This window comes from Zalophus californianus, chromosome 7 (genome assembly GCF_009762305.2).
Source record: "Zalophus californianus isolate mZalCal1 chromosome 7, mZalCal1.pri.v2, whole genome shotgun sequence".
In the NCBI taxonomy this organism is placed as follows: Eukaryota; Metazoa; Chordata; class Mammalia; order Carnivora; family Otariidae; genus Zalophus; species Zalophus californianus.
Genome location: NC_045601.1, coordinates 3,678,922 through 3,705,000, shown reverse-complemented (window position 1 = coordinate 3,705,000; position 26,079 = coordinate 3,678,922). Strand labels below are relative to the sequence as shown.

Sequence of the window (26,079 nt, the reverse complement as noted above, 5' to 3'; positions counted from 1 at the left end):
ATAATTCACCCAGTAAGTACAGTAACTTTATATTGGCTGTTACTTTGCCCTGCGCCCTACCAGAAAATACTGAGAATGCATACACACAAAATGACTATCACCCATCCAAGGTCACTACTCCAGTTACCACCTTCCACACATTCAGAAGGGGTGTCAACAAGCAGGGCTGTACTTCATCCAGAGGCATGCCTGCACTTTGCACGTGCAGGGCGTGCCAACAAGCTGCTTAGGGGACAGAGGAGAGGCAAGCTTTTGTGAGCAGCATGTGGGCACCAGGCACAGGGTGACTGATGCCCATGGACCCCCAGAGAAAAAAAGAAAAAAAACTCTTAAAAGTTGGAAGATAAGCAAAACTGCATAATTGTCTTAATTATGATCCAATTAAGTATTAACTGTAGCAGCAAACAGAACTATAAGCCTCAAGAGTTCTTTAAAAGGCATTTCTATACTATAAAAGAACAATAATCCATGCTCAAAGGCAGGAAAAATATAAGAAAGGCACCACACATTTTTGAAAGGTTTCTATGTAAAATAACTAAAATCATTAAGGTGAGTGTTTTAAAAGTTACACTTGAGTAATCTGGAAAACACTCTGGCCCCAGCAAGGCCAGATCAGAAGGCAAAGGGAGTCCACCACAGGTGATAATGCATAAGGGTAGCGTCCGCTCTCTCCCTCAGCCCACATCTCCTAGGGCACAGGCAAGGCCCCAGGACTGCACCTCAGTGGGACCAAGGTCTTAGGTTCTGGGCCTTACTTTGCTTATGATTTGTCTTCTTTGGGCTGTCTTAAGAACAAAATGAGATCACGAATATAAAACAATTTAGGAAACGGATGTCAAGTGCAGCTATACATGGAACTGTCCAGCTCACTGTGTCCCCTGCACAGCAGCCCAGCAACACCTGTCTCCTGGAGTCCACCACCCCCCCCTCCCCATTTCAGGGGCATGCCCTCTTGTGAACTGGGTTTTCTTTGTCGTCTGTCAGGGAAGCCATCACAAACACATGTGTGTGCTTCCTCTGCCCCATGTGGAGAACACAACATGCCGCTTTGACCCTGGGAAGGCAGCAAACCATGACACCACTGGCCCAAGACTCGGGTTCAGGTCCCCACACCTACTGCTCCTGTACCAGAACACCTTCCCACCCACAACCCACTCTCCACCAAGCGGCTACACTGGCTGACCAGTCTTTCCCTCCCCTGACTCGTCCTCAAGGAGCCCATCCCATAATTCCCAGACTGGTTCAGCCACTGGGTACACTCAGGTCTAGCAGGCTATATGTGCATAGGTGGCCTTGCCTGCCAGACCACAGGCTCACTGGGGCCTTGGACGCCGCTAGCCATGCTCCACCACTGCATCAGCGACGAGAGCCCCTCCAAAGCATTCACTGGGGTGAAGTCTGTTCTACTGGGGGAGACAACTGCATGAACACAGAATTCTAAATAATAAACATAAACCACTACAGATCTATCCAAGGAGAGTGCTCTGCAAAGTGGTGAACAGATGGATGGATGGATGGACGGATGGACGGATGGAAGGATGGATAGAAAGACAGATGGGTGGATGGATGGGTGCACAGATGGGTGCAGGGATGGATGGATGGACCGATGGATGGATGGATGGGTGGGTGGATGGATACACAGTGGCTCTGCAGTTTGTGAACCTGGTGAAATACAGTCTGCCTCATCCACAGAAGCTCTCCTTGCTTTGCTCTGCCTGGATTCTCCCCCAGAGAAGAACGTTCTCAGACTGTGTCCCGGTTTAGTGCCCCACATTTACAACAAACCATGGTGAGATTCTGGGTAGGAAAGAGGGAGGCCTCTCTTCTTCTGGAAATGGGGGAGGAGCATGCATGAAAGGGAAAGCAGATAAGCCGGGCTAGCGGACCTGTTGTCAGGCCAGCAGACGTTCTCAGGCAGATTCAGGCTTACGAGAGCTGACAGGAACGCCGAAGACATATAAGGTGATTTCTCTAAAGTAATCTTTACCCAATGCACTCTTGAAAGCGGGCACACCAGGTTGAAGAGAACTGTTAAGGAATTCTCATTTCGAGAAATTCCATAAACCTGGACTCTCCCCATTATCGCCCCTGAGCAGAGGGCATTCCCAGGCACCCTGCCTGCTGAGGTTATCCCTGGCCATCACACACAGGAAGAGAGGCCCCTGTGGTTTCCCATCAGGCTTCTGCTTGAATGTAACCACACCATTCATTCATTACTCCACCGCATCACTATATGATGATGCACTGTAACAAGACATAATACGTGATCATACATCACACATACAGCACACTACACACTCGGTGCATGAACACTGCTAAAGTCTTCCTAAGTACTAAGTAAGGCCGCATTATCCAAGTCTTCACTAGGATCACTAATCAATACTTCAGGAAGAAAGGAAAGACACAAGTGTGCACGTGACACAGGGATTTCTTGAGAAATGGGCCATCTGAGCACTGCGCATCAACCTCTGTGCACACTAATCTACTTATCCACAAAAAAGGATACAGCCATAGCATATCTCTGAGCCAGCTCAACATACGTACAAAATTTAAAGCTTTCTGCCAAAAGAAAGTCCACATACATCCTCTGGTTCTCAGAGATGAGTGCATGTTTATATGTGTGTCTCTTGATTTCTGCCTCATTCTTTGTAGTGACTTAGGACTACAAGATACAACAAAATGAAAATCACTGATACAAATTCTAGGTGGAAAGCCCCAAAATTCCTTTTTCATTTCATGAAAATGTTGCCCTTACAGCTTGCCACAGAAGTGGAATTACTGGAAGCAGAATGCCCTGCCCCATACAAAATGGGCCACAACAGCAAAGACCCAGCAAGTCACACTGGTTTGGGGTGGGTGCCCATGTTCCCAAACTATGAACATGACCTCGGTGACCAGATACTCTTTCTATTGAAATAGAGTGCCTTTAGAAAGACCCAAAAGGAGAAATTTGTGTTCATCAAAAATAATAATATCCTTCTAACACAAGGAGGGACCAGCAAGCCTGAGTCCACCGCCAGTTTTTATAAATAAAATTTCCTGAAATACCACAGCAAAGCTCATTCACATAGGTGAATGTGTTTTCCTGCTCTAAGGGCAAACATGAGCAGCTACAAGTACTCCACAGCCCACAGAGTCTGACCTGTGCACTACGTGGGCCTTTCCAGAGAAAGTTTGCCCTGTCCTCAGACAGACATTTTCATAGAATATGACTTAGTATTTATTTTAAAGTAGTCTCTTTATCATGAGGCTTATGCTTTCACCATACTGGTGAATAATTAACAGCACTGATTAGTAATTTCATCAGTTATTGTATATAATCTTCTGATTCAGAGAAATGTAATAATAAAGATACTGACTAAACTGAACCCCATCTGTGCCAAATTTATAAGTAAAGCTACATTCCCTATGTAGTTTTAAAATATTATCTAGAATAATCACTTTTTTTTTAAAGATTTTATTTATTTCTTTGAGAGAGAGAATGAGATAGAGAGAGGAGCATGAGAGGGGAGAGGGTCAGAGGGAGAAGCAGACTCCCCGCCGAGCAGGGAGCCCGATGCGGGACTCGATCCCGGGACTCCGGGATCATGACCTGAGCCGAAGGCAGTCGCTTAACCAACTGAGCCAAGAATCATCACTTTTAAAAGCTGAGGACTAGGAACACCAAAATGTGGATCATTTGCATGCTCTCTGAATAGAATGCTCTGGTTTATTAACATTCCCTTTGAGTGTTCATCAGAAAACCTTTTCTGTTCTCAAAAATTTTGCTAAAACCCTTTCCAAAACATGTTATGCCCACATCCCTGCCTTCCCATATAGCATACGAGAATATGTTAGCCGTTCTTTGACAATGAAATGCTTTACCTCTGGATAAGCGTAATTTCACCTTGAGACATAGTATACACGTAGGACCGGCACAAATGTTTAGAATTATACTGATCTGAAGAAAAATCTTGGCACTTAAACAAAATAATACTTTTTAAAAAGTTAAACGCCTCCAACCCTAGAAATGGAATGAAGACCATAAATGTTGTCTACTCTGAGTGTTCTCTTGGCAGCAAAGGCCTCTGGTGTACCTGTCACATCCTCCCAGGCCACTTCTGATTTCCGCCCCAGCAGGGGGCTTGCTTCTGGGGAGGTGAGGCTCACCTGAGGTGTCCACCTGCTATTTAGGTGCACACCTCTAGCCTCACTACTTTCAGGGGACCCTGTGCGGCCCTCCAGCAAGAAGAGTCTGGAAGTACAGGGCTAGCACTCCTCAAAACAGCCCTCCCCAGTGAGGGAGGAGGCCAGGGGTAGAGGCTGCTGCCCCCCACCCCCAACCAGGGTCTGGGAGGGAGTCCCTCCGAGGATCAAGCCCTTTCTGCCCACATCTCAATGTGAATATCTCACCCTCTCCCTTCGGTTGAGTTTAACTCCTTTCCTGTGACCCTCACTTCACTGCCCCACTCCCTCCTACCGGAATCACCTCTCAAGCTCTGCTTTCCGGGGACACCAAACTAGGAAGCTGCAATTCTCCCAAGCCTCTCCTCAGGGAAACTGAGTAATGAAGAGAAGCGCTGGAGCCGGAGGTTTGACCTTCGAGTGATTTCACTGACACGCAACCACACTCAAATGTGGCGAAACCCACAGGAGTCATCAACTGAGAGCTTGCAAATTTCACTGACTTCAGCCCAAAACAACCACGAAACACGCCTACAACTTTCACAGATGCTTCCACTCGAGGATACTCCCCTTAAAAGTTAGGAGAGTGAAGGAAGGCAAAATCACCCAGCAAGCTAAGCAGCAGGTCAAAACCTAAAATAGGAGCCTGCTAAAGTCTTCGGAAAACGGGCCAGACGGGCACAGGCTAGGAAGCAGTTTTGCCGCAGCATGAGGAATGGGGCCAGGAGCCCAGGAGCAGGACCTGGAGCCCGGGAGCTGGACCTGGAGCCCGGGAGCAGGACCTGGAGCCCGGGAGCTGGACCTGGAGCCCGGGAGCAGGACCTGGAGCCCAGAAGCAGCACCTGGAGCCCGGGAGCAGGATCTGGAGCCCGGGAGCTGGACCTGGAGCCCGGGAGCAGGACCTGGAGCCCAGAAGCAGGACCTGGAGCCCAGGAGAAGGACCTGGAGCCCGGGAGCAGGACCTGGAGCCCGGGAGCAGGACCTGGAGCCCGGGAGCAGGACCTGGAGCCCGGGAGCTGGACCTGGAGCCCGGGAGCAGGACCTGGAGCCCGGGAGCTGGACCTGGAGCCCGGGAGCTGGACCTGGAGCCCGGAAGCAGGACCTGGAGCCCGGGAGCTGGACCTGGAGCCCGGGAGCTGGACCTGGAGCCCGGGAGCAGGACCTGGAGCCCGGGAGCTGGACCTAGAGCCCGGGAGCTGGACCTGGAGTCCGGGAGCTGGACCTGGAGCCCGGGAGCAGGACCTGGAGCCCGGGAGCTGGACCTGGAGTCCGGGAGCGAGACCTGGAAGGCTGAGCTGCAGCCACCCCCGGACCACAAGCATGCTCATTGCAGACCCTGTAATGGAATCAGTTTCCTTTAAATACCAAAAACAGTATTTTAAGGATTTCTGAAAACTGCTTTATATCTTCTTTTGCCTTTAAAAAAATTTTATTTATCTGACAGAGAGAGAGCACATGGCAGGCAGAAGGAGAGGAAGAAGCAGACTCCCCACTGAGTAGGGAGCCCGATGTGGGGCTCGATCCCAGGACCCTGGGACCATGACCTGAGCCGAGGGCAGATGCTTACCCGACTGAGCCACTCAGGCGCCGCTGTCTTTTTATAGTAAAAACCTAAGCTGAGCTTCTCATCCTTAATACAGAGTCAAAACCAAAATATCACAGTGTAAAATTTTTGCACTTCAAGGAAATCCCAACGTATTATGACCTAAAAGAGATCTGCTGTTTCTCCTTTGGAGGAAAATTATTGAAGGGAAATGAACATCTACCAAGCACCCGTTTTACAGAGAGGGAAGCTGGTGTTCTCTGAAACTAGGCAGATTTGATATCTGAGCCCAAACTTAACTCAAAAATCCATGTTTCCAGGGCACCACACTGCTTCTTCGAACACCTCACTTAATGTGTAGCACACTCCATGAGGGATTCCTGTCGCCTGAGATACACAGATAGCAAACCTCGTGCTTCCCAGGTCAAGGACAGACGGAAGAACTGGCTGTGTCAGTTTTGGTATCAGGACACACTCACCATCATCAAGGTGCCCAGAACAGAAGGAAGGAGCACTCACCATGGAGGTACCATTGAATGCCTGTCTGGAATTTCTTTTAAGGTTTATGAATTATTACCTACTGAAAACGAGAAGCCAATTCAATAATGTTTTTAAAACACGTACACGTCTGGGATGGCTGAGTGGCTCAGTCAGTTAAGTGTCTGCCTTCAGCTCAGGTCACGATCCCAGGGTCCTGGGATCCAGCCCCGCAGTGGGCCTCCCTGCTCAGCGAGGAGCCTGCTTCTCCCCCTGTGTCTGCCCCCACCGCTTGTGTGCACGTGCCCCCCTCTCTCAAAACAAATAAAATCTTTAAAAAAAACAAACATGTCCACTATATAGTATTAAAGAATTCCAAAATATCATGACAGATAAAAGTGTAATTCCTCAAATTATTGTTAAGTTTTAAATTAAAATAACATAACTCACTCATAGTTTTGTTTCAGATAAATGCAAACCAGATGTAGAATGTTTTTTAAAGGCGTTAGAAATGGAGACTCATGGGGGCGCCTGGCCGGCTCAATAGGTAGAGCATGTGACTCTTGATCTCGGGGTTGTGAGTTTGGGCCCCACGCTGGGTGTAGAGATTACTTAAAAATAAAAATCTTTAAAAAAAATAATAAAGTAAGATGTAGACTCAAAATTCACCCTCAAGGAGGTCATTGCTAATGGGCACATTCTGACCTTTCCTCAAGTTACACTGAATTAAATTACAGAAGAAAAATGGAATACATATCTAGGACTAAGACCACTCGTGTAGTTAGTTAAAAATACAGACCAACAATCTACAGAATGCTACAGTAAATTAATAACTAGTTGCAAAGAAAAAAGCTAAACATACAAACCAAATCTGAGCTACAGTGTCCTCTGGACAATGGCCCAGAGACGTGCATTGCATCCTGAGGAGTCACACAGCTCACCTGAGTCCTTCCAGGGCCACAGGGCTTTCCCACCCCACTCCAAGCAGCAGGGAGGCCCACGAGAAACATTCCTCTTTAGCCAGAATGAGTGAATGTGAACAATTCGGAGACACAAGAGAAGAGAGGTCACGTCCGTTGGAGGTGCCAAGGATGCATAAATGGGGAAAATGCCTGTTAACAACCACTCCAAAAACAGATACCCCTAAATGGACGAATTCTAATGACAATCACTTTTTTTTTTAAGTTCTTTCTCTTTCCAAAAAGTCTTCCCTTTTGTTTTCAACACATTGTCTTTTAATTCCTTGCCAAGAAAGTGGAATTGCACTAAGACTCCAGCCATTTCCTGGTATCAGTGTTTCCAGCAACTGTACTTCCTGTAACTATAAAGAAACACCTCTGCCAGCCAAATTGATGCTTCTGGCGGCCTCATCCTTCATCTCCCTGCCACCTGTAAAGGTCCTCGCACAGGCCGCCATGCTGCCCTTTCATGGAAGACCGTCCCCCAGGGCTCACTCAGAGTCAAAGGCAGTGACGACAGCGAATGTGCTCGGGCACTTTGTTCAAGGCTCTCTTGTCAATGCTCGACGTACCCTGTCTCGTGTCATCCTCACACCAAGCCTGCGACTGGGAAATCAGCACTCCAATGCAGGCCTGTCTTACTCACCGAGCACCATGCTGGTGTGCGTCCCTAGGAGACACAGACCCACTTCTCAACCCATCAGACCACCTGCTGTTTCTTACTACCAAGCTGCCAATCCCAAGGCACGAGGGAAGACTGTGAAGAGCCAACACTGTGTCAATAAAGAACAAAATGAACAAGAGTCAACTCCTGGCACCTCTGTCTACACACATAGCTCTTCTCGGAGTTATATTTCCACCTAGTAACGGCATCTGTAAACAGTTTGGGTCATCCTAAACCCCAGGACTGAATCCCTCACTGTGTTGGCAATACGAGGTACTTCCCAGCAGAGTGCACCCCGGATACAAGGAGTCATAGCACCTCCGAGTCTCCAAGATTTGGCGAGGATACCTTTGATAATGTTCCAACACAAAACAAAAAGAATCAAAAAGTCACTCAGAAAAAAAATGACAGATTTCCTCACAGAAACAGAACAGTTATGAAGCACAGAAATGGCAGAATCTCCTGAGAAACTTAATTGAACTGGAGCACTAACATTAATCAGGAGCATCTTTAAAGTAAAGACTTCCCCAGCTACCTGACCAGGCCCTGAAGGCATCTGGGGGGCTCACCCACCCACTCCCCTCCCCCATCCCGATGGGGGGCAGGGGCCAGCAAGAGTCCTCAGGGCTTTCCTTGAACACCCCAGGCTACTACGGAAAACTAGTGCCTTCAAGAAAGAGACCCAAATAAGTGCAAGCTGACAACTGGTACTTCCCCAAGGCCTAGGGTGTGTGACAGGTGAAGACCCCAGAAGCATGAATCTAGGGTCAAAGAAGTTTGTTAGGGTGGAAGGCTGACATTTTAGGTTACGAAAGGGTTTTCACAAAATCCAGTAACGAGGAAGGAAGTAGCAGCTAAAATAAAACCAATGGCTGGACTAGGAGGAAATAATATTAAGTGATAAGACAAAGAAAATGTCAGCGGTATAAAGCAGAACACAGGAAAATAGGCAGGGCTGATACCCAAACCAGGGAGGAAGGAAGAAACCCACTTGGAGACGTAGAGAAACAGTGAGTATTAACTTTAAACCCAAAATAAAATCAGGGAAGAGATCAAATATGAGGATCTGAGGAATTCAATGCTTCCACAAAGGCGCAGCCAGAGGAGAGGTCTCCAAGGTCAAGGACCGTCTTCCGTCTGGTCTGCCCAGAGCGGCTCCCACACCAGCCCTGGGAATGTCTGCCCGGGGATGAATGAATGCATAAGTTCCCACTGTCCCTGCCCTAAATGAAAAGTCACATCATTGCAACACTGGAGTAAATTATAATAAGCTGCTGTGGCCCCTACAGATGGTGCTGACACGACCACTTGAGGCTCCGTTTCCACTCAGTTGAGGAATGCTAGAATGTAAAGCCCACGTTTTCACAGGGAAGACACTCCGTTTCTTGCCAAAATGTAGTGATTTCTACCAGCTGAAGCTGGCTGGGCAGCTCTCCAACGGTTTAAACAATACTTCATTTCTTAAATGTGAACCATAGACTGTTTCAGAGTCAGAAGATACATTAAAATAGAAGTGTTTTTTTTCCCCACCCCTTTCAAATCGGTGAGCGACGCTGAAAAGGAACTGATAAGAGAAGCATGAGAGGTACGGATGCATGCGATTTTTTTTTTTTTTTTTTAATATTCATGGTTTGACATTTGGGGATCTTGTGTAGAAGTAAGTGGGAGGCTAAAGGAAGACAGAAGTGAACCAACCTCGGGTCTGAAAAATCAAACTATGATCTCAATAGGAAGATGATAAAAAACACAACAACAAGGAAAGATCTCCTCAACCACAGAGCAGGTGACAAATAGTTAAATGGCATTTCAGTAAATTGTTGTTTGGAAATTTAATTTTCGAATAGGTAAATTATGTTATTCAAAACTCAACACGTATATAAAAAGGATGTATCAGGAGTCTCTCTACAACTCTTGCTCCCCGTCCCCACCCATGCCACCGAGCAGGACTGGTCCATTGACCAAATGGTCCATTGACCATTTCCGAGTTCCTGCCCGGTTTCCACATGCAAGTACAAGCAAATACAAGTATACGCGTCTACTGTCCTTTCTGACACAAGAACGTGTGCACACTGCTTTACATTTTCCTTTCTTCACACAGCAAGGTACCTGGAAGATCCTTCATGCATCTGGATCACTGCTGCAAATTTTATTTAGCCAGACCCCCGTGGCTAGACATTTACATGGTTTTCAATGCTCTCTTTCAAACGATGCTGTAATATTTTAATACCTTGTTAAGTCACTTTGCCTATGTGTGAGTGTAACCGAATGATAAATTCCCAGAAGGAGAATTATTACTTCATTGGGTACATGCACTTTTGATACTGATCAATACTGCCAAATTGCCTGCTTCAAAGGTTGGACCAATTGATACTCCCACCAGGAATGTATGGGAATACCTTTTTCCTCACAGACTTGTCAATGGTGTAGCAAGTTTGTTAATCTTTGCAAATTTGACAGGTGAAAATGCTACCTTGGTGTTATTTTAAATTGCATTTATTTTATCATGAATGAGGTTGAGAATCTTTTTTTTTTCCATAGCCATTCACTTCTTTTTCTAGGAACTATGTGTTCATTTCCTTTGACTGTGTTTTATTAGGTTCTTTGACTTAACCATTTCCAGGAGCTCTGTTTGTACCAGGACGGTGAGCCCTAGCTGTGATAGGAGCGGTCAGTGCTTCCTTCTAGGGAGGATGGTTGGGAACTGAAAGAAATCTCCCGCGGCTGGAGCACAGAGGCGCTGGCGGAAGCCGAACGGCCACGGGCAGAAAGACTAGGGGCTCCGGCACAGCAGCTTTCCAGGAATCTGGTAGAACTTAACTCATGGTACTGAGGGTCATAAAAAGTCTGTTACTGTAGATTCACGCATCAGTCTTTTCTTTGACTATTTCTGGATTCTGGATTTTGAGTCACACTGAAGGGGTCTCCCCCCATTCCAAGGCTAGGAAGGAATCACCTCACTTTTTTGTCTTTTTATGTTTCCTTTAAAAAAAAAAAAACTATTCAAACATATGATCCATTTGGAATCTCTTCTGGAGGTGCAGTAAGAGGTATGATCTAATCTTGTTTTTGTCTACATGACTTCCTAGTTGTCCCCAAATCATTTTATTCAATAGTCTATTTTTACCCCTAGAAAAGACAACACTTTTAAAATATTCTAAATTCCTTCATGTGTCTGGCTGGGTCTGTTTTAAGACTTTTCTATTCTGTTGCATTGGTTTATCTATTCACATGCCAGGACCACACTGTTGTAATTGCTGACGTTTTATAACAAAGTCTTTCCTTAATATGCCTTAAAATAATTGGATATGTTTAATCATGAGACATAAAGAGTATTATCCTAAAAAGGCATGATGACCGATGAGACAAGAATGTTTGAAGAGTAAACTGCTGGTCTTGGGACAAAAAGAAAATCTGAAAATGGATATAATCCTGACAGTAGTGATAACATACATAATTACCAAATCTAGGGAGCCATAGTAATCAAGCCTTGTGGATATCATTTTAAATGTTTATTTTGGGAGCTGCTAAAACTATAATGCAGAAACACATAATTATATCATGTACGAATATGTTCAATTTGAATTCCACATACTCATGATGCTTTTTTCCCAGCAGTGACCTGCTCTTCATGCAAAACTGCTTCTTACACAGTACTTACCAACTTTTAAAAGTCCAAAATATGCTCGCATTTTTATAAATAATTCATGATGTCGACACACATGGCACTGTTTCAATACCTTCATAAGCAACGCTTTCTCTTTGCTACTGTAGAAAATGTTTTTGTCAAAGTAAAAAGCTTTTTATCACTGTCTCAGGAAATAAAACCGAGGCACCCCAAATGCTCTAAACACATCTCTCCCTCCTTCCCTTCAGCTGGTGGTGCTTGCCCCACACTGAGCCCCACACCCCTGTAGCTGTGCGCCCAGACATACTGCACTCTCGGTAACTCAGAAGCACTGGTCACTGGTGTCAAACAGTGTTTTTGGAGTACATGGGGAAAAAAATGAATCAAATGATGTTTCAAGTTATGCTAAAATTCAAGCACCACGTTACTTATTTCATTATTGCCTTCCTTTTGGGAAGGCTAATATTCTTAAAGGACCATTTTGATCATATTCTCCCACCTAAACCCCTTCGCTTACTTATTCTTTAGACTTATTGTCTAATTGCTTGGCAATGTGCTAGGCATTGAGGTTAAGAAAATGAATAAAACATGCTTCCTGCCCACGGGAAGGAAGGGAGACAGTACCAGCCCCAGGCACCCGGGGGGGGGGGGGGGGGGGGACGCCGATGAGGGGACGGTGAGCAAGCCCAGGGAGAAGGAGGGAATTCCCAGAGGCGAGCGGATGGCAACTGGAAGGAAAGGACCCCATCGGAGGGGACATGCTGATGGGGGGCGAAAGTTCTCCAACCAGGAACAGTTTGGCACTGGAGGAAGTGGCGGGGAGATGAGGCGGCAGACGGGGCGGGGGGGGGGGGGGGGGGGGGACTCCCTGCGCCGAGAGCTTCGTCCCAGGGCAACGATGTCATTAGAGTGTTCTCCCCCCTGTGCACCCCTCTTCAACCGTCACTGCTCAAAGGTGCCATGATTGCCCTTGATCTTGTCTGTAAACCACCGCCCTCCTCCGAGGCAGCATCTCCTTGAAGGAGGAGGTCTGTGGACATAGTTGTTGCCAGCGGGCAGGGCAGCAACTGGAACCCAGATGCTGGATGAACACGTGCCTGTCACATGACCCAACGGCCCTGTGCTTGGCCCTCCCGCCCCTCCCCAGGACGCACATGTAAGGACCTCCACAGGACGACTCCACAGCCTGTACCTTCCGCTTCTCTTCCGCGTGAAGCGCTCGCCACCAGACCCCTCTGCGCCCGCTCTCGCTCGCGCTCGCTCTCTCTCTCTCTCTCTCTCTCGGGCATTCTTACCACAGTTCTTCCCCTCAGGCCTCCGCCAGGCAGTGCCTCAGCTCCACACACCCCAGACCTTGCCGCCTCCAAGAGACAGCTCCAATTTCATCCCAGTGGGCAATGTTCATCAAGATCTGTACTGAGAGCTTCAAAGCGTCCGCCCTTCCCGCTTCAGGGTATCTGCCCACGCGGACGGGGCGCGCACTTACGCCCGCAAGGCTCTCCGCACGCAGCCAGGGGGCGAGGCTGCCCGGACGCGAGCTGGCCTCCCAGGGCTTTCCCCCTGAGCAGCTCTCGGTCACGCCCGTCACTGGCCGGACCGTCCGGCCACTGACCCACCTGCGCGGGGCCCCGCGCCCCGACTCTGCTCACGGCTGGCTGGAGCTGCCTGCAGGGGCGGGGGGCTCTCGCGTCAGTTTCCCACCTTCCCACGGCGCCCCTCCCTGCACCCGAAGCCCCCCAGCCGCCACACTGGCCGTCCACAGCTCTCACTGCAGACAGGGCCCCCTTCCAGGGGTCCAGTGTCCCCGGCTTCCTTTCTCCATCTTCTCGAAGGCTTGCTCTGTTCTCTTTCTCCTCTTTCTTCGTCCTTCTCAGCAAGTACCGTTCTCACGTCCATCCCACCTGGGGAGAAGCCAGCTCCCGGCGGCCTGCAGCGGGACGCCCTGGGGCTCTCTCTCACCTTTCCCGCCCTGAGGGCTACACGGGTAACCCGGCCCCGAGCATTGGTCTCCGCCGACTCTTTGCCCCATGGAAAACGGGTCTGCATCTCTGCCACCGCACTCAGAATCCCTGGACGCGGCCCTGACGGCCCCTGGCTCTGCGAACTTACTTGATCGCCGCGGCACACGGCTCCTTCCGCGCGGCGGTGCCCCCTCCCGATTCCAGGGCGCGTTCTGTTCCATTTCGCCTCCTCTCCGGCTCACTCCTCCTCCGGGTTCTCCATGGTTCTCCCTTCGGCTCCCGTCACACAGGCTTCTGTCTCTCCTGCTCACGCGGGTCACGGCAGGTGTCCATTCAGAGCCGGGGCTTCTACTGCTACCGAGGAGTTCCAAAGCCTCATCTCCCACCCGATTCCCTCTGCGGCTGCCCAGCCAGCCACCCCGTCGTTCCACACCCCGTGCGGGGGAAGCTATGGCAGCGCGCAGCCGTGTGCTCGCGGCTCCCTCAGGCTGCGCTGGGGGCCCGCGGCGCACAGGGGTCCTGGGCACACGCGCACTGGGGGCCCAAGCCCGAGGCTGTGAACGCGGCGATTACTCCGGGCTCGGCAGCCTTGCCCCATGCACCCTCCGACTGCCAGACTTGACTCATCCAGCTGCCTTCTGAACGCCCCACTACGCTGTGCAGTAGCTGCCAAACACAACACCGGATCCCTGCCCACTCCCGGTGGGCCCCTTCTCAGGCTTCCCCTTCACACAGTCGGGCAGGGGCCCAACTGCTCCACTGAAAGCCCAGGCACCACTCTTGCCCCCTCCCCCTTCCCTTAACCACACACCCAATCCACCTGCACGTGTTGCATTCTCGGCCTCCAAACTCCTCCTGAAGCCACAGTTCGTTGCCACGCCGGTCACCCGTCCCTTGTCCTCCCTACTACAGTGGCCTCCATACACTCAGTCTCCAGGACAGCCCCTGCATTCACTCACTGAACTGCAGCCAGAAGGAGGTTCTTGGACCACAAAGCACATAATCCCCACTAGTTGAAAACCTTCCAGTAGCTCTCCCTTGCTCATGCAGTAACATGCAATTTTCCCCCAACTTACAAAGCCCCAACCTGGCCCGTTTGCTCTGTGGGCTTCACTCCACACCACTGCTCTGGTCTGTACCCCGGTTCTGGCAACAGGTGCCCTCATTCTGCCCCCCAACCTGAGACTCCCTCTGCTTGGGCCACATGGGCCATTCAGACCCCGGGCGGACTTCCCCTACACAGAGAAACCCTCACAGACCACCCAAACTAAAGGAGCTGTCCCGTCGACTCTCGAGTTTAACTCCAGGTATAGCTCTTGTGGCATTTGGTACTTCTCATACTTGATGGGTTTTTTTTCCTTGGTATGCTCGACTGGTTCACGTCTACACCACAGAATGCAGGCACCATACAATCAGAAATACCCATACCAACCACCGTGCTGACCAAAGAGGTGCCAATTCCAGTATTTCCTGGTCTTTTATCCTTTTCTCTGGACAAGGAACCACTACGACCACCACCAGCCCTACACACACACACACACACACACACACACACACACACACACACACACACACACACACACACACACACCCCTTCCAATCCAGAAACTAAGGAGCCATCAGACCCCTGCCTTATCCAGTCACCCAGTCCTATTAATATCACTTGCTCCCTATGGCTTCTCTCTCCCCTACTTCTCAGGTGCATGCTCCCCATCTGGATTCAGCCTCCCACATATCCTCACCTGGCCGATTACGCTGCCCCTGGCCACACAGCAGCCCAGCACCCCCACGGGAGGCAGTAGTCTGCCAGCCTTTCTACCTTACCTCTCTGTGTGTAGTCCTTCAGAGGGGTTCACAGTAACCACGAGATCCTGAGTGTTAGCCCAAGAGAAGCCTCTCTCCTCACCACCACCCCCCCACGCCTCACCGCAGCTATTTTCCCACAGCAGCCTCTGGCTGTGCCCTCTGCAAGCCAGCAGGGCCTCCCCGAGGCTTCGCTCCCCCGTGCTTGGACAGGAAGAACCCCTCCACCTCAAGACTCCTCTTGGCTCCTCTGTGAGATCCTTTCAGGGCCTGCCAATCAGCTGGTGCTCCGTTTCCTGTCCCTAGAGCACCCCGTACTGCCTCTGCGAGGGACTCTGTCCGCAAACTGTCTGCCTCACCTGCTAGCTGTGGGCTCTTGGGGCGCGGACCCTGTCTCCCCCACGGTGGGATCCTGGCACACAGAGGCTGAGGCCAAGTCAGTTTTCAATGAGTGGCCTTCAATTCCTAGGTTCCCTTTCCACAAGCACCACGTTGTTATTTTATGTTTCTTTTCACCTTTGAATTTCCAAAACAAATATTAGGGCACCTTCAGTTCATACATCAGCCACTGTTACAGTCTCAGGGATATAACCAAAAAAGACAAGCTCCCTCCCTCAGGCTCTCACCAAGCTTGCTTTCTGCACAGGGAAGACAGGCAATAAAGAAGCAGGCCAGTAAATGAGCAAGAGAATTCCAGAAAGTGGTAAATGCTACAAATAAAAGCAGAGTGCTAGGCATCTTCTGTTTCCTTTGTAAGATCTTGAGCTACTCTATCACTGTGGAGTTTTCCCTTAGACCAATTTAGATCAGCTGGAGGAGCTTGATTTACATTTTAAAAGGAAATTAAAATGTTTTGAATTACAACTAAGAGCGTTCTTTTTAAGGGAGAAATATTCCTTTTTCATGAAAATTATTTTTTCTTTCCTTCCCAGACTGCCAGAGCTGTTTTTAAACAAACAAAAATTAACAATATATTGATGAGAAGTTCATCACACCAGGTTTAACCTGCTTTATAGTAAACAAAATCCTAACACTTACTTAATTATCTAGCACTTTTTTCCCTGTGATGAAGGACTCTTAAGATCCACATTCTTAGCAAGTTTCAAATACGCAACACACTATTATTAGCCATAGACACCATGTTGTACATTATATCCCCATGGCTTACTTATCTTATTGCAATGCATTTCTTTTCCCAAGGGACAGAGAAAGTTTTATGTGCAAAATTATCCAAGGGTAAGACATCAGACTGACGTGAGAGAAGACACTGTCCTCTGTTTCCGCTACCTCTGATTTAGATTTTTAGGGATTATCTTTGTTCATGTAGGTTTTTTGAAACTAAAAGAGGAATTCTGTGAAATTTAAATTAACACCCCTTAGCAGTTCCAGCCAAACAGTGTGGCCCGTGGATTTCAGCCCTTCTGACTACTCCAGCCACAACAGACATGGACATCTCCACGGACACCTGGTCTACCATGACCTGCACCCTGGCCAGGCAGGGAAAATTGACAACTCCGCTTTCCTGGGTATCTTGGTAGGTATCCAGATCCGTATTTCAGGTCCTTGGAAGGAACAGTCATCATTATTTTCATCTACCTCAAACAATTTGCGCTGACTAGGGACTCAGTGAACACCTGTTGGTTGGCTGTGAATTGACTTGACCTCCATTCCTGTTGCTGTGCTTCTGGCCCCACACCCTCAGCAACCTCTGTCTCACCAATGCTGTAAAAAGAAGCTACATGAAAAGTGTAGCGTAGCTTCCGTGTGTTACACACATTTGCTCTTAAAAGGAACCCTATTTATCTCAGTGTGTTCAAGTGCTGACCGCGTAGTATCTTCAGGCTCAAGAAACAGAGCAAGAGTGGTTAGGGGTTGATGCAGAGCATATTTCAAAACTACCATTTCTGGAAACACACACATTTTCTGTTGTGAACATTTGAAAAAGACACAATACACTGTAGTCTGAAGCAGCGTCTGTGGACGGCATTCACAAATCTCTGCCATGTTCTTTACCTTGCTCCCTCTGTCCCCTCCGCCCTGACCAACCAGCCCTTTCCTTTTTCTACAGCTCTGCACCATTCAGAGTAGGCAGCTGTAGAGAGACAGGAGCACTGGCGAGGTAGAGGAAATCTCGGAGAGACTCTTCTGACTTCTGAATGTCCTTAAGGCAGTATTCTCAAGCTCTCTTCTCTGCTCAGATACCTCTCCTGCACTTTCCACCACAACACCAAGTACAGACAAGGTGAGTTGTTTTTTCCAGAAATCACAGCGTGACTTCTTGACTTTCCTCTGCATGCATGTACACACACACACACACACACACACACACACACACATGCATGCTCACACACACTGATGCAAAGTGGACTTCTCCATTCTTTCTGGGAGGATCTGGGATCTCCAAGTGCAGAGATGGCTTTCTGTTCCAGTCAGCAACTTTTGAAGCAGTGATGTGCTGAAGCCCTGAGCCCGAGGACAAGGTCAGAGGTCAACATTTAAAAGGTGGATGGCAGATGAGGGGGAGTCAGGCATGACTGGACAGGAAGGGAGCATGACCACCCACCTATGAGCCCTGGGCGTCAATGCTAAACCTGCTTCCTGGAGGATCTCTTGGTGAACTCCTCTTGGACCATGGCCAGGCCAGGGCAACACCTGGCAACTGGCAGTAGCTTTTAATAAATGTTTGTTCCATGCATTACTGAGCAAACCAGTGAATCAGTGTGAACCAAAATGCAAAACCAAAATGGGCAAGAATGGAACCAGGATATCCAACTTCCAACCCATGAGTTGCTTTTTGTGAGGATAAAAATAAAAACCAGCATTCCTAGAAACAGGAATTGGACACAGCAGCCTTTATGTGACAACTGGACTGTTAGACCCAGAAGAGACCAAACGGAAAGGTAAAAAAGAGAATAAACGTGCAACAATTAAGACACGTCTGTATACATTTGGGCATTTTTCCATTCTTACAGAACCCAGAATTCATTTTTACTGACAAATATCAAAAAGTCTGCCAAGATTCTGGTACTTCACCAATTCAGACAGATGAAGACTATCATGCAGCGAGACAGAAACAAAGACCCCAAAAGTGTCAGAGCAGAAACTGGTTACTGTCCTTTGAGCGTCCATTCAGCCTCTTCCCCACTTCTGCCTAATAACAGATTGTGCTTAAGAGTACTTTCATACTTAGCACCTTAGCAAAATCCCAAAGAAGACCTTGTAGCCTCTTGTTCCTATTCAAACCCCAGACTACTCCTTGCTGACTTGGTTCAAGGGAAGAAAACACACACAGAAAGACAAAACCCAGCAATTCTTGAGTGTGATTATCACTGGGCTTCTCCCAGCCAGAACTTTCTGCAGAGTGGGTCCCTTCTGATGGCTTTCTTCTCTAGGTTCTCTGTCCTTCCAAAGGGAAAGCCTGCTGGGAACCCACTAGTTCAGCCTCATTCAACCTGGACTGTTCATCCTTATCCAGCCCCACAACATCCCTGGCAAGGTACCCCCACCCAAACTAACAAACCCCAAAAGAGCAAATACAAACAGAAACTTCATCATTTTAGGAAATCCTGTTCCACCCAAATGCTCACACCCCTGTCTCCTTGCCACTGCCCTCTCCCCACAGGCAAGGCATGGCACTCTTCCCTTCCCACACACGCCCCAACAGCCAAATGTGAAACGTAGATGTTTATTTAGAATGCACAAATGCACGTGGAAGGGAACAGACAAGAACCCCAGTTCTAGGCCCAAGGCTTAACCAACACACTTCGGAACTCCTTGGGAGCTCCATGCTCTCACCCCACCTTCAATTCGTGGCACATCCGTGTCCATTTCAGTAAGTAAAAATGTCCACATCTAAGGGCAGCAGGGCGCGACACCTCATGCCCCGACCACATCCCCCGCCAAATGCAGCATCTAAAAAATCAACCAACACCGGCGGGGCGGGGCGGGGCGGGGCGGGGGGGGGGGGGGGGGGGGGGGGCGGCCTGAGGAAGCAGATGACTGGGAGCTGCGTCTGACTACGGGAGACTACAGGATGGAGGAGTCGGGAGGGGGGTCCAGGGACCACGCCTAGCAGTCCTATCAGGGCCACGGTCAAGTAGGGGCAGAAACAGCCGCTGGGCAGCCGGGGTGCGCCGTGCGAGAGGCCGCTGGGCCACGCGGCCCGGGTGGATCCCCGCGCCCAGGAGGCGGGATCGCTGGGGGCTGTAGGGCCCGCACATGACACGCTCGCAGGCCCAGGGGCTGCACCCCAGCGGCGCTCAGGCGGGCAGTGTGCCCAGACAAGTACCAGCAGCGAGGTTGGGCTGGACCCCAAGTGCCCAGGGACGAAGACTGCCCAGGGCTGGGGAGTGAGCGGCAGATGGGAGCAGGAAGCCAAAACGCGACCCTGGAGAGTCTGCCGGGAGAAGGCGCCGCGGAAACGCGGTTCCCAGCGAGCAGCAGACAAAGGCTCGGGTGCGCACGCGGTGGACGGTGGCGCCCGGGCTCCGCGCTTAGGGCCAGGAAGAACCCTGCCCAACCCGGCTGGCGCCGGAGTCGCCCGGTGCCCCGCGGGTGCGACCTTCGCCACTCCCCACCCCCAGCCCCAGGTCTCCCGTCCTCACCTTGCTCGCCCTCCATCCACAACAACGGCGATCCCCTCTTCTGCGCACCGGGCGCCTCTTCCCTTAACATCTTCCGCCTCCTGCCTTCTAGCAAACCTCTGCCTTGACTATTCTGCTCAGCCTTGCCCCCCTCCCCCGCGACACGCCTTCTACCACCCCTGCTCCAGCACGCTCTCAGCCCAGCACCCGGGACTGGGGAGGCGGGGCGGCCTTAGTCGGCCCGGGGGTCCGAACCCGCGGCGCCTTCCTCCACCCTAACGCCCCATTGTCCTTCCCTTTACCAGCCCAAGCACCAGCTAAACCCCGGGACCTAGAGAAAGTGGACTCTTAGTGGAGGTGCACCTATTGCACTCCGCTAGTCCACGCTCTGGAACGGGGTCACTTGCAGCGGGGGCGGGGAGGGGAGAGACCTGGGCACCGACACTGAACCCGGAGAACCGCGAGTGCCTTCACCTTCGGGAGCGCGGAGATCCGGTGTCCTGGCCTGCCCTCACCCGGCCAGGGGACCCAGCGGGCGGGACCTCCAAGTGGAAGGAAGCGCGTTTCTTCCAGCCTCACTGGTCCCAGGCTAAGAGGAGAGGAGCCTGGCGTAAGGGGTCACGGAGTAGAGACTGCAGCGACGGGCCGGGCAAGTGTGGCCTCAAACACCACCGGGGGACCCGAGGCGGGCAGCGGGTCCCGTTCTCACCGCGCGGCGCTCGCCGAGCTCCCGGGTCACCCTTCCCCCGCACGCACGCGGAGCCTGGGAAACCCCGGTGTCCCGGCGCTGACGGACGCTCCCGCGCGCCACCAATGTGCCTCGAGCCTCCCGTCCTACAGTGAAGCCCACTGGGCGCCAAATGCCCCGGGCACAAGCACCCTGCGCGCCCCCGACTGCGGGGAACGGGGAGCCCGGTACTTACTGGGGCTCAGGAAACACTCCGTCAACCTTCGGAAGCAGCTCGCATTATTAGAAGGTCCATCTTCCATGTCGGAGCCGAAGAGCAGGGAGGACGCGGCGGCGAGGGCGAAGCCGGCGCCTTGGGGCCGCCGCGGATTTCGGCCGCCGCCGCCTGGGCTGGGGCCGGGGCAGCCCCCGCCGGCGCCCGGGAAGCCGGGGGAGCCCGCGCGGCGGGCGGCCGGGCCGAGCGGGAGCCGGAATCCGGCGCGGGCTGGGAGCAGCAAAGCCTGGAGCGCAGAGCAGAGGAAGAGCCGCCGCCGCCCGCCGCCGCCGCCGCCGCCGCGGGGACTACTGCTGGGAGGGGCGCTCAAGGGAGCTGCCTCGGGTCCTCCTCCGCCGCCGCCGCCGCCGCCGGCCTCGCCACCGCCTCCTCGAGCCGCCGCCGCCGCCGCTGCGCCCTCCCCTCCCGGGAGACGCACGGGGAGGTGAAAGGCAGATGAGGAGGGGGGAAGGGAAGGAGGGGGCGGGGGGGGCGGCGGCCAGAAGTAAAAGGAAGATGGAGAGGAGGAGGGGACAGGGGAGGAGAGGGCGAGCGCGAAGGGAGCGCGGGCCGAGCCCCAGCCGCCGCTGCCGCGCGCGCACAGGGCGCCCGGGCCCCCCGCGGGGCTGGCGCGGCCTGCGGAGGAGTGGGGCGGGCGCGGGGGCGCGGCGCGCTCGGCCCGGCCTCGGCCAGGCAGCTCGTGGGCCGGACCCGGGCCCACCGCGCTCCCCCCGCCGGCAGCGCCGCGCCAGGGCTCCGGGCGGAGTTTGCCGGGGCCGGATCCGGGCTCGTCCCCGGCCGCCGGCAGGGGGGCCTGGGGGCGGGGAGTGAGCGGCTCTACGGGGCTGGCCATGGCCCTCCGCCCTGGGCCGCGGTGGGGCAGGCCGCCGGCGGGAGGGGCGCGCCGCGAGCCCGGACTCGGCGGGCTCCGCCCCCGCAGGACCTGCCTTCCCCGGCCGGTCGGCCCGAGCGCGGGTCTGCTCCTCCTCTCCGGTCTTCCGCGCCCCTCCCGGCCCAGTCTTCACATTGCGTCCCGCTCTGGGTGCGGGAGGACCTCGGGCCGGGCGCGAGTTCCCGGCGGCGGCGCCTGGCTGCCGGATGGCGCGCACAATCGGCGTGCTCCCGGCCGGGGCGAGGGGCTGCAGAGACGCTGCCTGCAAGCGTGGCGTGGTTGGTGCGCGCTCCGGTGGCTGAGCCTCGGCGACTGCTCGAAAGCAGCGGAGAAAAGCGCCGCAGTGCCGCTGCCCGTGGCGGAGGTGGTGGCGGCGGCTGCAGAAGACGCCCACTGGCGGAGCGGGCGCTCCCCACGCCGCCGCCGCCCTCCCCCACGTAGTGCGCCCCGCCGCCACTGGGCCCCCGGGCTCCAGGTCCCCGCACCACCCGCGGCCCTCTGAGGACGCTGGGCGCCCGGGCCCGGGGGGTGGGGGTAGGGGCAGGGGAGCTCCTGCGTCTCTGTGGGGCGTCGTCACATCTGGGTCTGGTGTTCCGGATTCTAAATTCGCCGCCTAGCAGCTGCTGCAGCTGTGCGCTGCTGGGCAAGCCACGTCGGCCTGTCCCTTGCCCGAGCCAGCGAACCCTGGCTGGCCAGCAGCTCCAACCGAGCTATGCTCAGAGCTCCCGGGAGAGGAGTTCAAACTCGGACGTTTGGTTGGAGTTTAAATCAACGCACAGTGTTTCCAATGAACTGAGATTTAGAAAGCCTATTCATCCTCCAGGACTCCCTTTGCAAAACACACTTTAAAAAGAACTTCGTGCGCGCAGCCCAGTTTGCCGGGTAAGAATGGAAAGGGCAATTATGGCTCTAAAAAGAAAAACTGCGAGATCATCCTCCCAAAGTCCTGAGGACCACTTCCTCACCTGCGGCTTTTTGGGACAACACCCCCCCCCCCCCCGTCCCCGCTCCACGCCCCCTCCTTCCCAGCCCTGACTCCAACAGTTGCTACTGAACTGAAGGGAAATGTGCCGCCCAATGGGCGCTCAGAACAAGGAGCCGCCAGAAGTTTGGGAAGTTGAAGCGCCAGAGCGCACAGATGCGTAGATGCCTGCGTCTCGGCCGGCGCGCTGCACGGGGTCACCACCGCGCTCCGGGTCCGAGTGGGGGGCGCAGGCTTGCTGCCGCGCAGTGGGACGAGCTATCCAGATTCCCTCGACTAGGTCACCTTCCCAGGACTGGAGAACACGCTCCGAAGCCCAGCTTCCACGAAGGGCAAGGCGGTCACCTGAGCGCGAGGCGTGCGCGGCGGTGCAGCCGCTTGGCTAACACAGGGCTAGGGGCCCGGCGTGCGTCCGGCCCCGCGGCCGTTTTTCGCTTTCCACGGTGGTCGGTCCAGTTCTCAAGTGTTTTTTATTTTGAAGTGTGCTCCAGATTCTTCCCTTGTCTCTGCTTTTTCCCACTCCTATCTAAACAACCCATAGTGGAAATGAGCATATTTGTATTTGCACCAAACTGGGCAAACGGGGCGCCTGGGATTTGGTGTGCCTCCCCTCTCCCAGCAAAAGCTGAGGGCGTTTCTGCAATTGCGGGGCGCACTCCGAGCGTCGCGTGTAACAGTCGCCAGCCCTGGCTCTCACTAGGTCGTAATCCCTAAATTTGCGAAACAGGAAAAAGATTCCGGTGACTCTTACCTTACAGAGTGGGTATTTTGCCGTTGCCTTTGCAGTTTTTCGACGAAGGAAACACTAGAACGATCAATCAGCCTCACGGGCGACGCGTCTGAGAGGCGCAGACTCGGTCGTTGAGTATCGGGCGTCGGGAGTTTGCACCCGCTGCGGACCTGGCCGCGCGGGGAGGGTCGCGGGAGGCTGCCCACGGGGCTGGGGAGCACATGCTTCTCCTCGGAGAATTTGCTCTTCATTCTTTTACACGCAAAATGTTTCTCCTTGTCCTTTACGTTTCCTTTGTTGCCTTTTGGAGTGATTAAAGTGGCTTTCCAATTACAAGAAAATGTACATGTAATTCGGGTATAAGTCTCCATATGGGCGCGGTAAGTGGGGCGGGAACCATCAAATATTTGTTCTCTGAGTCTTGGTTAAATCAGAAGATAAACTTTAGATTCTTTCTAACTCTAATGGAATAAAACTTCTTTCTGGCTATTCGTCCTTCTTTTCTCCAAACGCTTGCTGGAAGGCACACGTTTCCTGGACAAATTAAAAACGACAAAGCATGACAACGGAAAAGGAGCACGTCGCGGAGGTGTTTACTGATTATCGATTACATTGGTTCGTGACTCCCTACTTCGTACTGGAGTTCACCTCTGTAAACGTCAGTGTAGTAGGCACCCGGCCACTTTTCCTTTCTTGACGAAATACTGTTTAGTCAAAGATTTAAATTACAAACACACGGACGTAGAGGCTCCGTCACTCACCCCTGTGTTCAGGTGTTGCAACACCGGCAGGATGTGTCTCTTGTGGGTTCTTTTCCTTCTCTTTGAGCTTCTCTAGTGACATATCAGAAGAGAGAGAAGATTGTCACTAAACTTTTGTTACTCCAAACCTTTTGTGAATAAACACATTGGCCCATAATTCAGTAAGCGCCGTTTTCTGATTGTGCCCATAAAGTTTGTGGTGTAGTTATATGTCAGAAGGTTATCAGATTGCAGTACCATTTACACACAACTTAAATTATTAGTTGTAACTCCAGGAGCATGGGATGAGCAGGGGCAGGAAGTCAGACCATTACAGTGCTCTTTGTGAAATAAACGATTTTCTTCATTCTCAACTGAGAAAATGCCATCCTACTGCAAAGAATAAAAACTAAAATAATGTTAAGAGGGCAGTGAACACTAGTAAAGCTGCCAAAATTATGATGATCAATGTTAAATATAAAAGCATTTGTCTCTGCCCTTTTGCAAGAAAAATGATCAGGAAAGAAGTTTATCTGGGTAACTGAAAACTTATGCTTCAGCATCTGCCTGATTATGCTCTCATTTGAATTATTTGTTCTTAAAGGCACTTTAAAACATGGGTCAAGGTAGAGTCTAAGATATTTTTAAATGATTTCCTCATATATTTGTGAAATTTCTTTATAATACTTTAACCATCCACCCCTTTTAATAGCCTGAAGTTTACAATAAATACGGTTAAATTTTATGAAATTTCGGTCAATGTGCAGGCCTGTGTCTCAACTGATTTTATTTTGCAACTTTTGTGATTAGTGCTGACAGCTGTCCATTTCACATTGCTGACTGAGTCTTGATAATCTGTTTTCTCCTTTCAAATGCTAGTAACCTTTCTGTATAAAGATAAGAAACAAGGGCTGATTAAATATTAAACTCATCTACTTATACAGGTAAAGTCTGTTAAAAAGACACATTGTCTTTCCTTGATTTTAAATGTTCTGACTTACAGAAATCTACAGTTTCTGAGAACAATAATTCATAAGCAAGTGGCTCTTGCTCCCAAATTCATAGAAATATGAGCATTTTCATGCCCGATTTTCAATTTAATTGCTAGTAAATTATCAATGTATATGTCACTCAGGTGTGAGATAGAATATCACACAGACCCTCTACATTCTAATGAAATAATTTATTAGCGATTATCTGGCAGGCTGAAAATGGAGTCAGGTGTTGGGCTTTTACTCACTCACCCTCCTAAGCCTCCCACATCCCTCCCTCCTGGTTCTAAGTTTGTCATTCCTGGAAGCCTCCTTCAATTTTTCTTTTCCCTAGCCCACCATAGCTTCGTTGTCTAGACTCCTGGAACTGTTGGGTTTTAATCTGCACATATGAACATTTTGTATTAAATCTCTTGAGAAATGTAATGCAGGTATAATTTGTGTTGACAATTCCATTTTAAACAGCTTGATATCAGGGTCCTGCTACTCTTACCACTCAGAACCTTTCATAAAGGCCAGCATACAATAGGCATTCAATGATTGCTCCCCTACCTGTCGCCTGCATGCCCAATGCTTACAAATTTCTTTTAGTGTCGATATTAATAAATCTTGACTAAAGTGAGGGGTGCATGCCCACAGTATTGTTGTAGTCAAGCCTAAAAACCAAAGGTCATTATAATTTAGTAAGAAAACATTATTATAAAGTCAATACACTGTATGGCACAGTCTTGAAAAAGACTAATACGATCAAAAAACCAATTCAATTTCTTCAGCTATCCTTAATATTCTTAGATCTTCAGATTAAATTATTTTTATGAATTCAAACCAATTAACTATAAAACAAACTATGGTTTTTTATTGCTTTATGCTATAAAACAAATAAAAACCAGTATGTTATTTTTCATTTTAAAAAATCAAAATAGTGTTTCATTTTCAATGAGAATATTTTTGATAATAGGCAGATTATTAAAACATTAATATTTCAAATAAGTCTTCTTAAGTACCCATACCTTCTGAAAAGAG

At 50.9% G+C, this 26,079-nt stretch overlaps 1 protein-coding gene across 4 annotated transcripts in view; it reads right to left on the bottom strand.

The window, feature by feature from the left end:
* The window catches only part of PDE10A (phosphodiesterase 10A), a 582,460-nt gene that overhangs the window by 272,102 nt on the left and 284,279 nt on the right, over positions 1-26,079 (bottom strand). Inside the window, exon 1 of one of the 4 annotated variants that reach the window (XM_027601968.2) lies at positions 20,703-21,573. The exons of 1 other annotated variant lie outside the window; for it this stretch is intronic. In XM_027601968.2, the coding sequence (XP_027457769.2) occupies positions 20,703-21,573 (871 nt within the window). Of the gene's footprint in view, positions 1-13,541; positions 13,879-20,702; positions 21,574-26,079 lie in introns of those variants that run through there. 2 more of the 4 variants (XM_027601965.2, XM_027601961.2) reach the window with 2 other exon arrangements.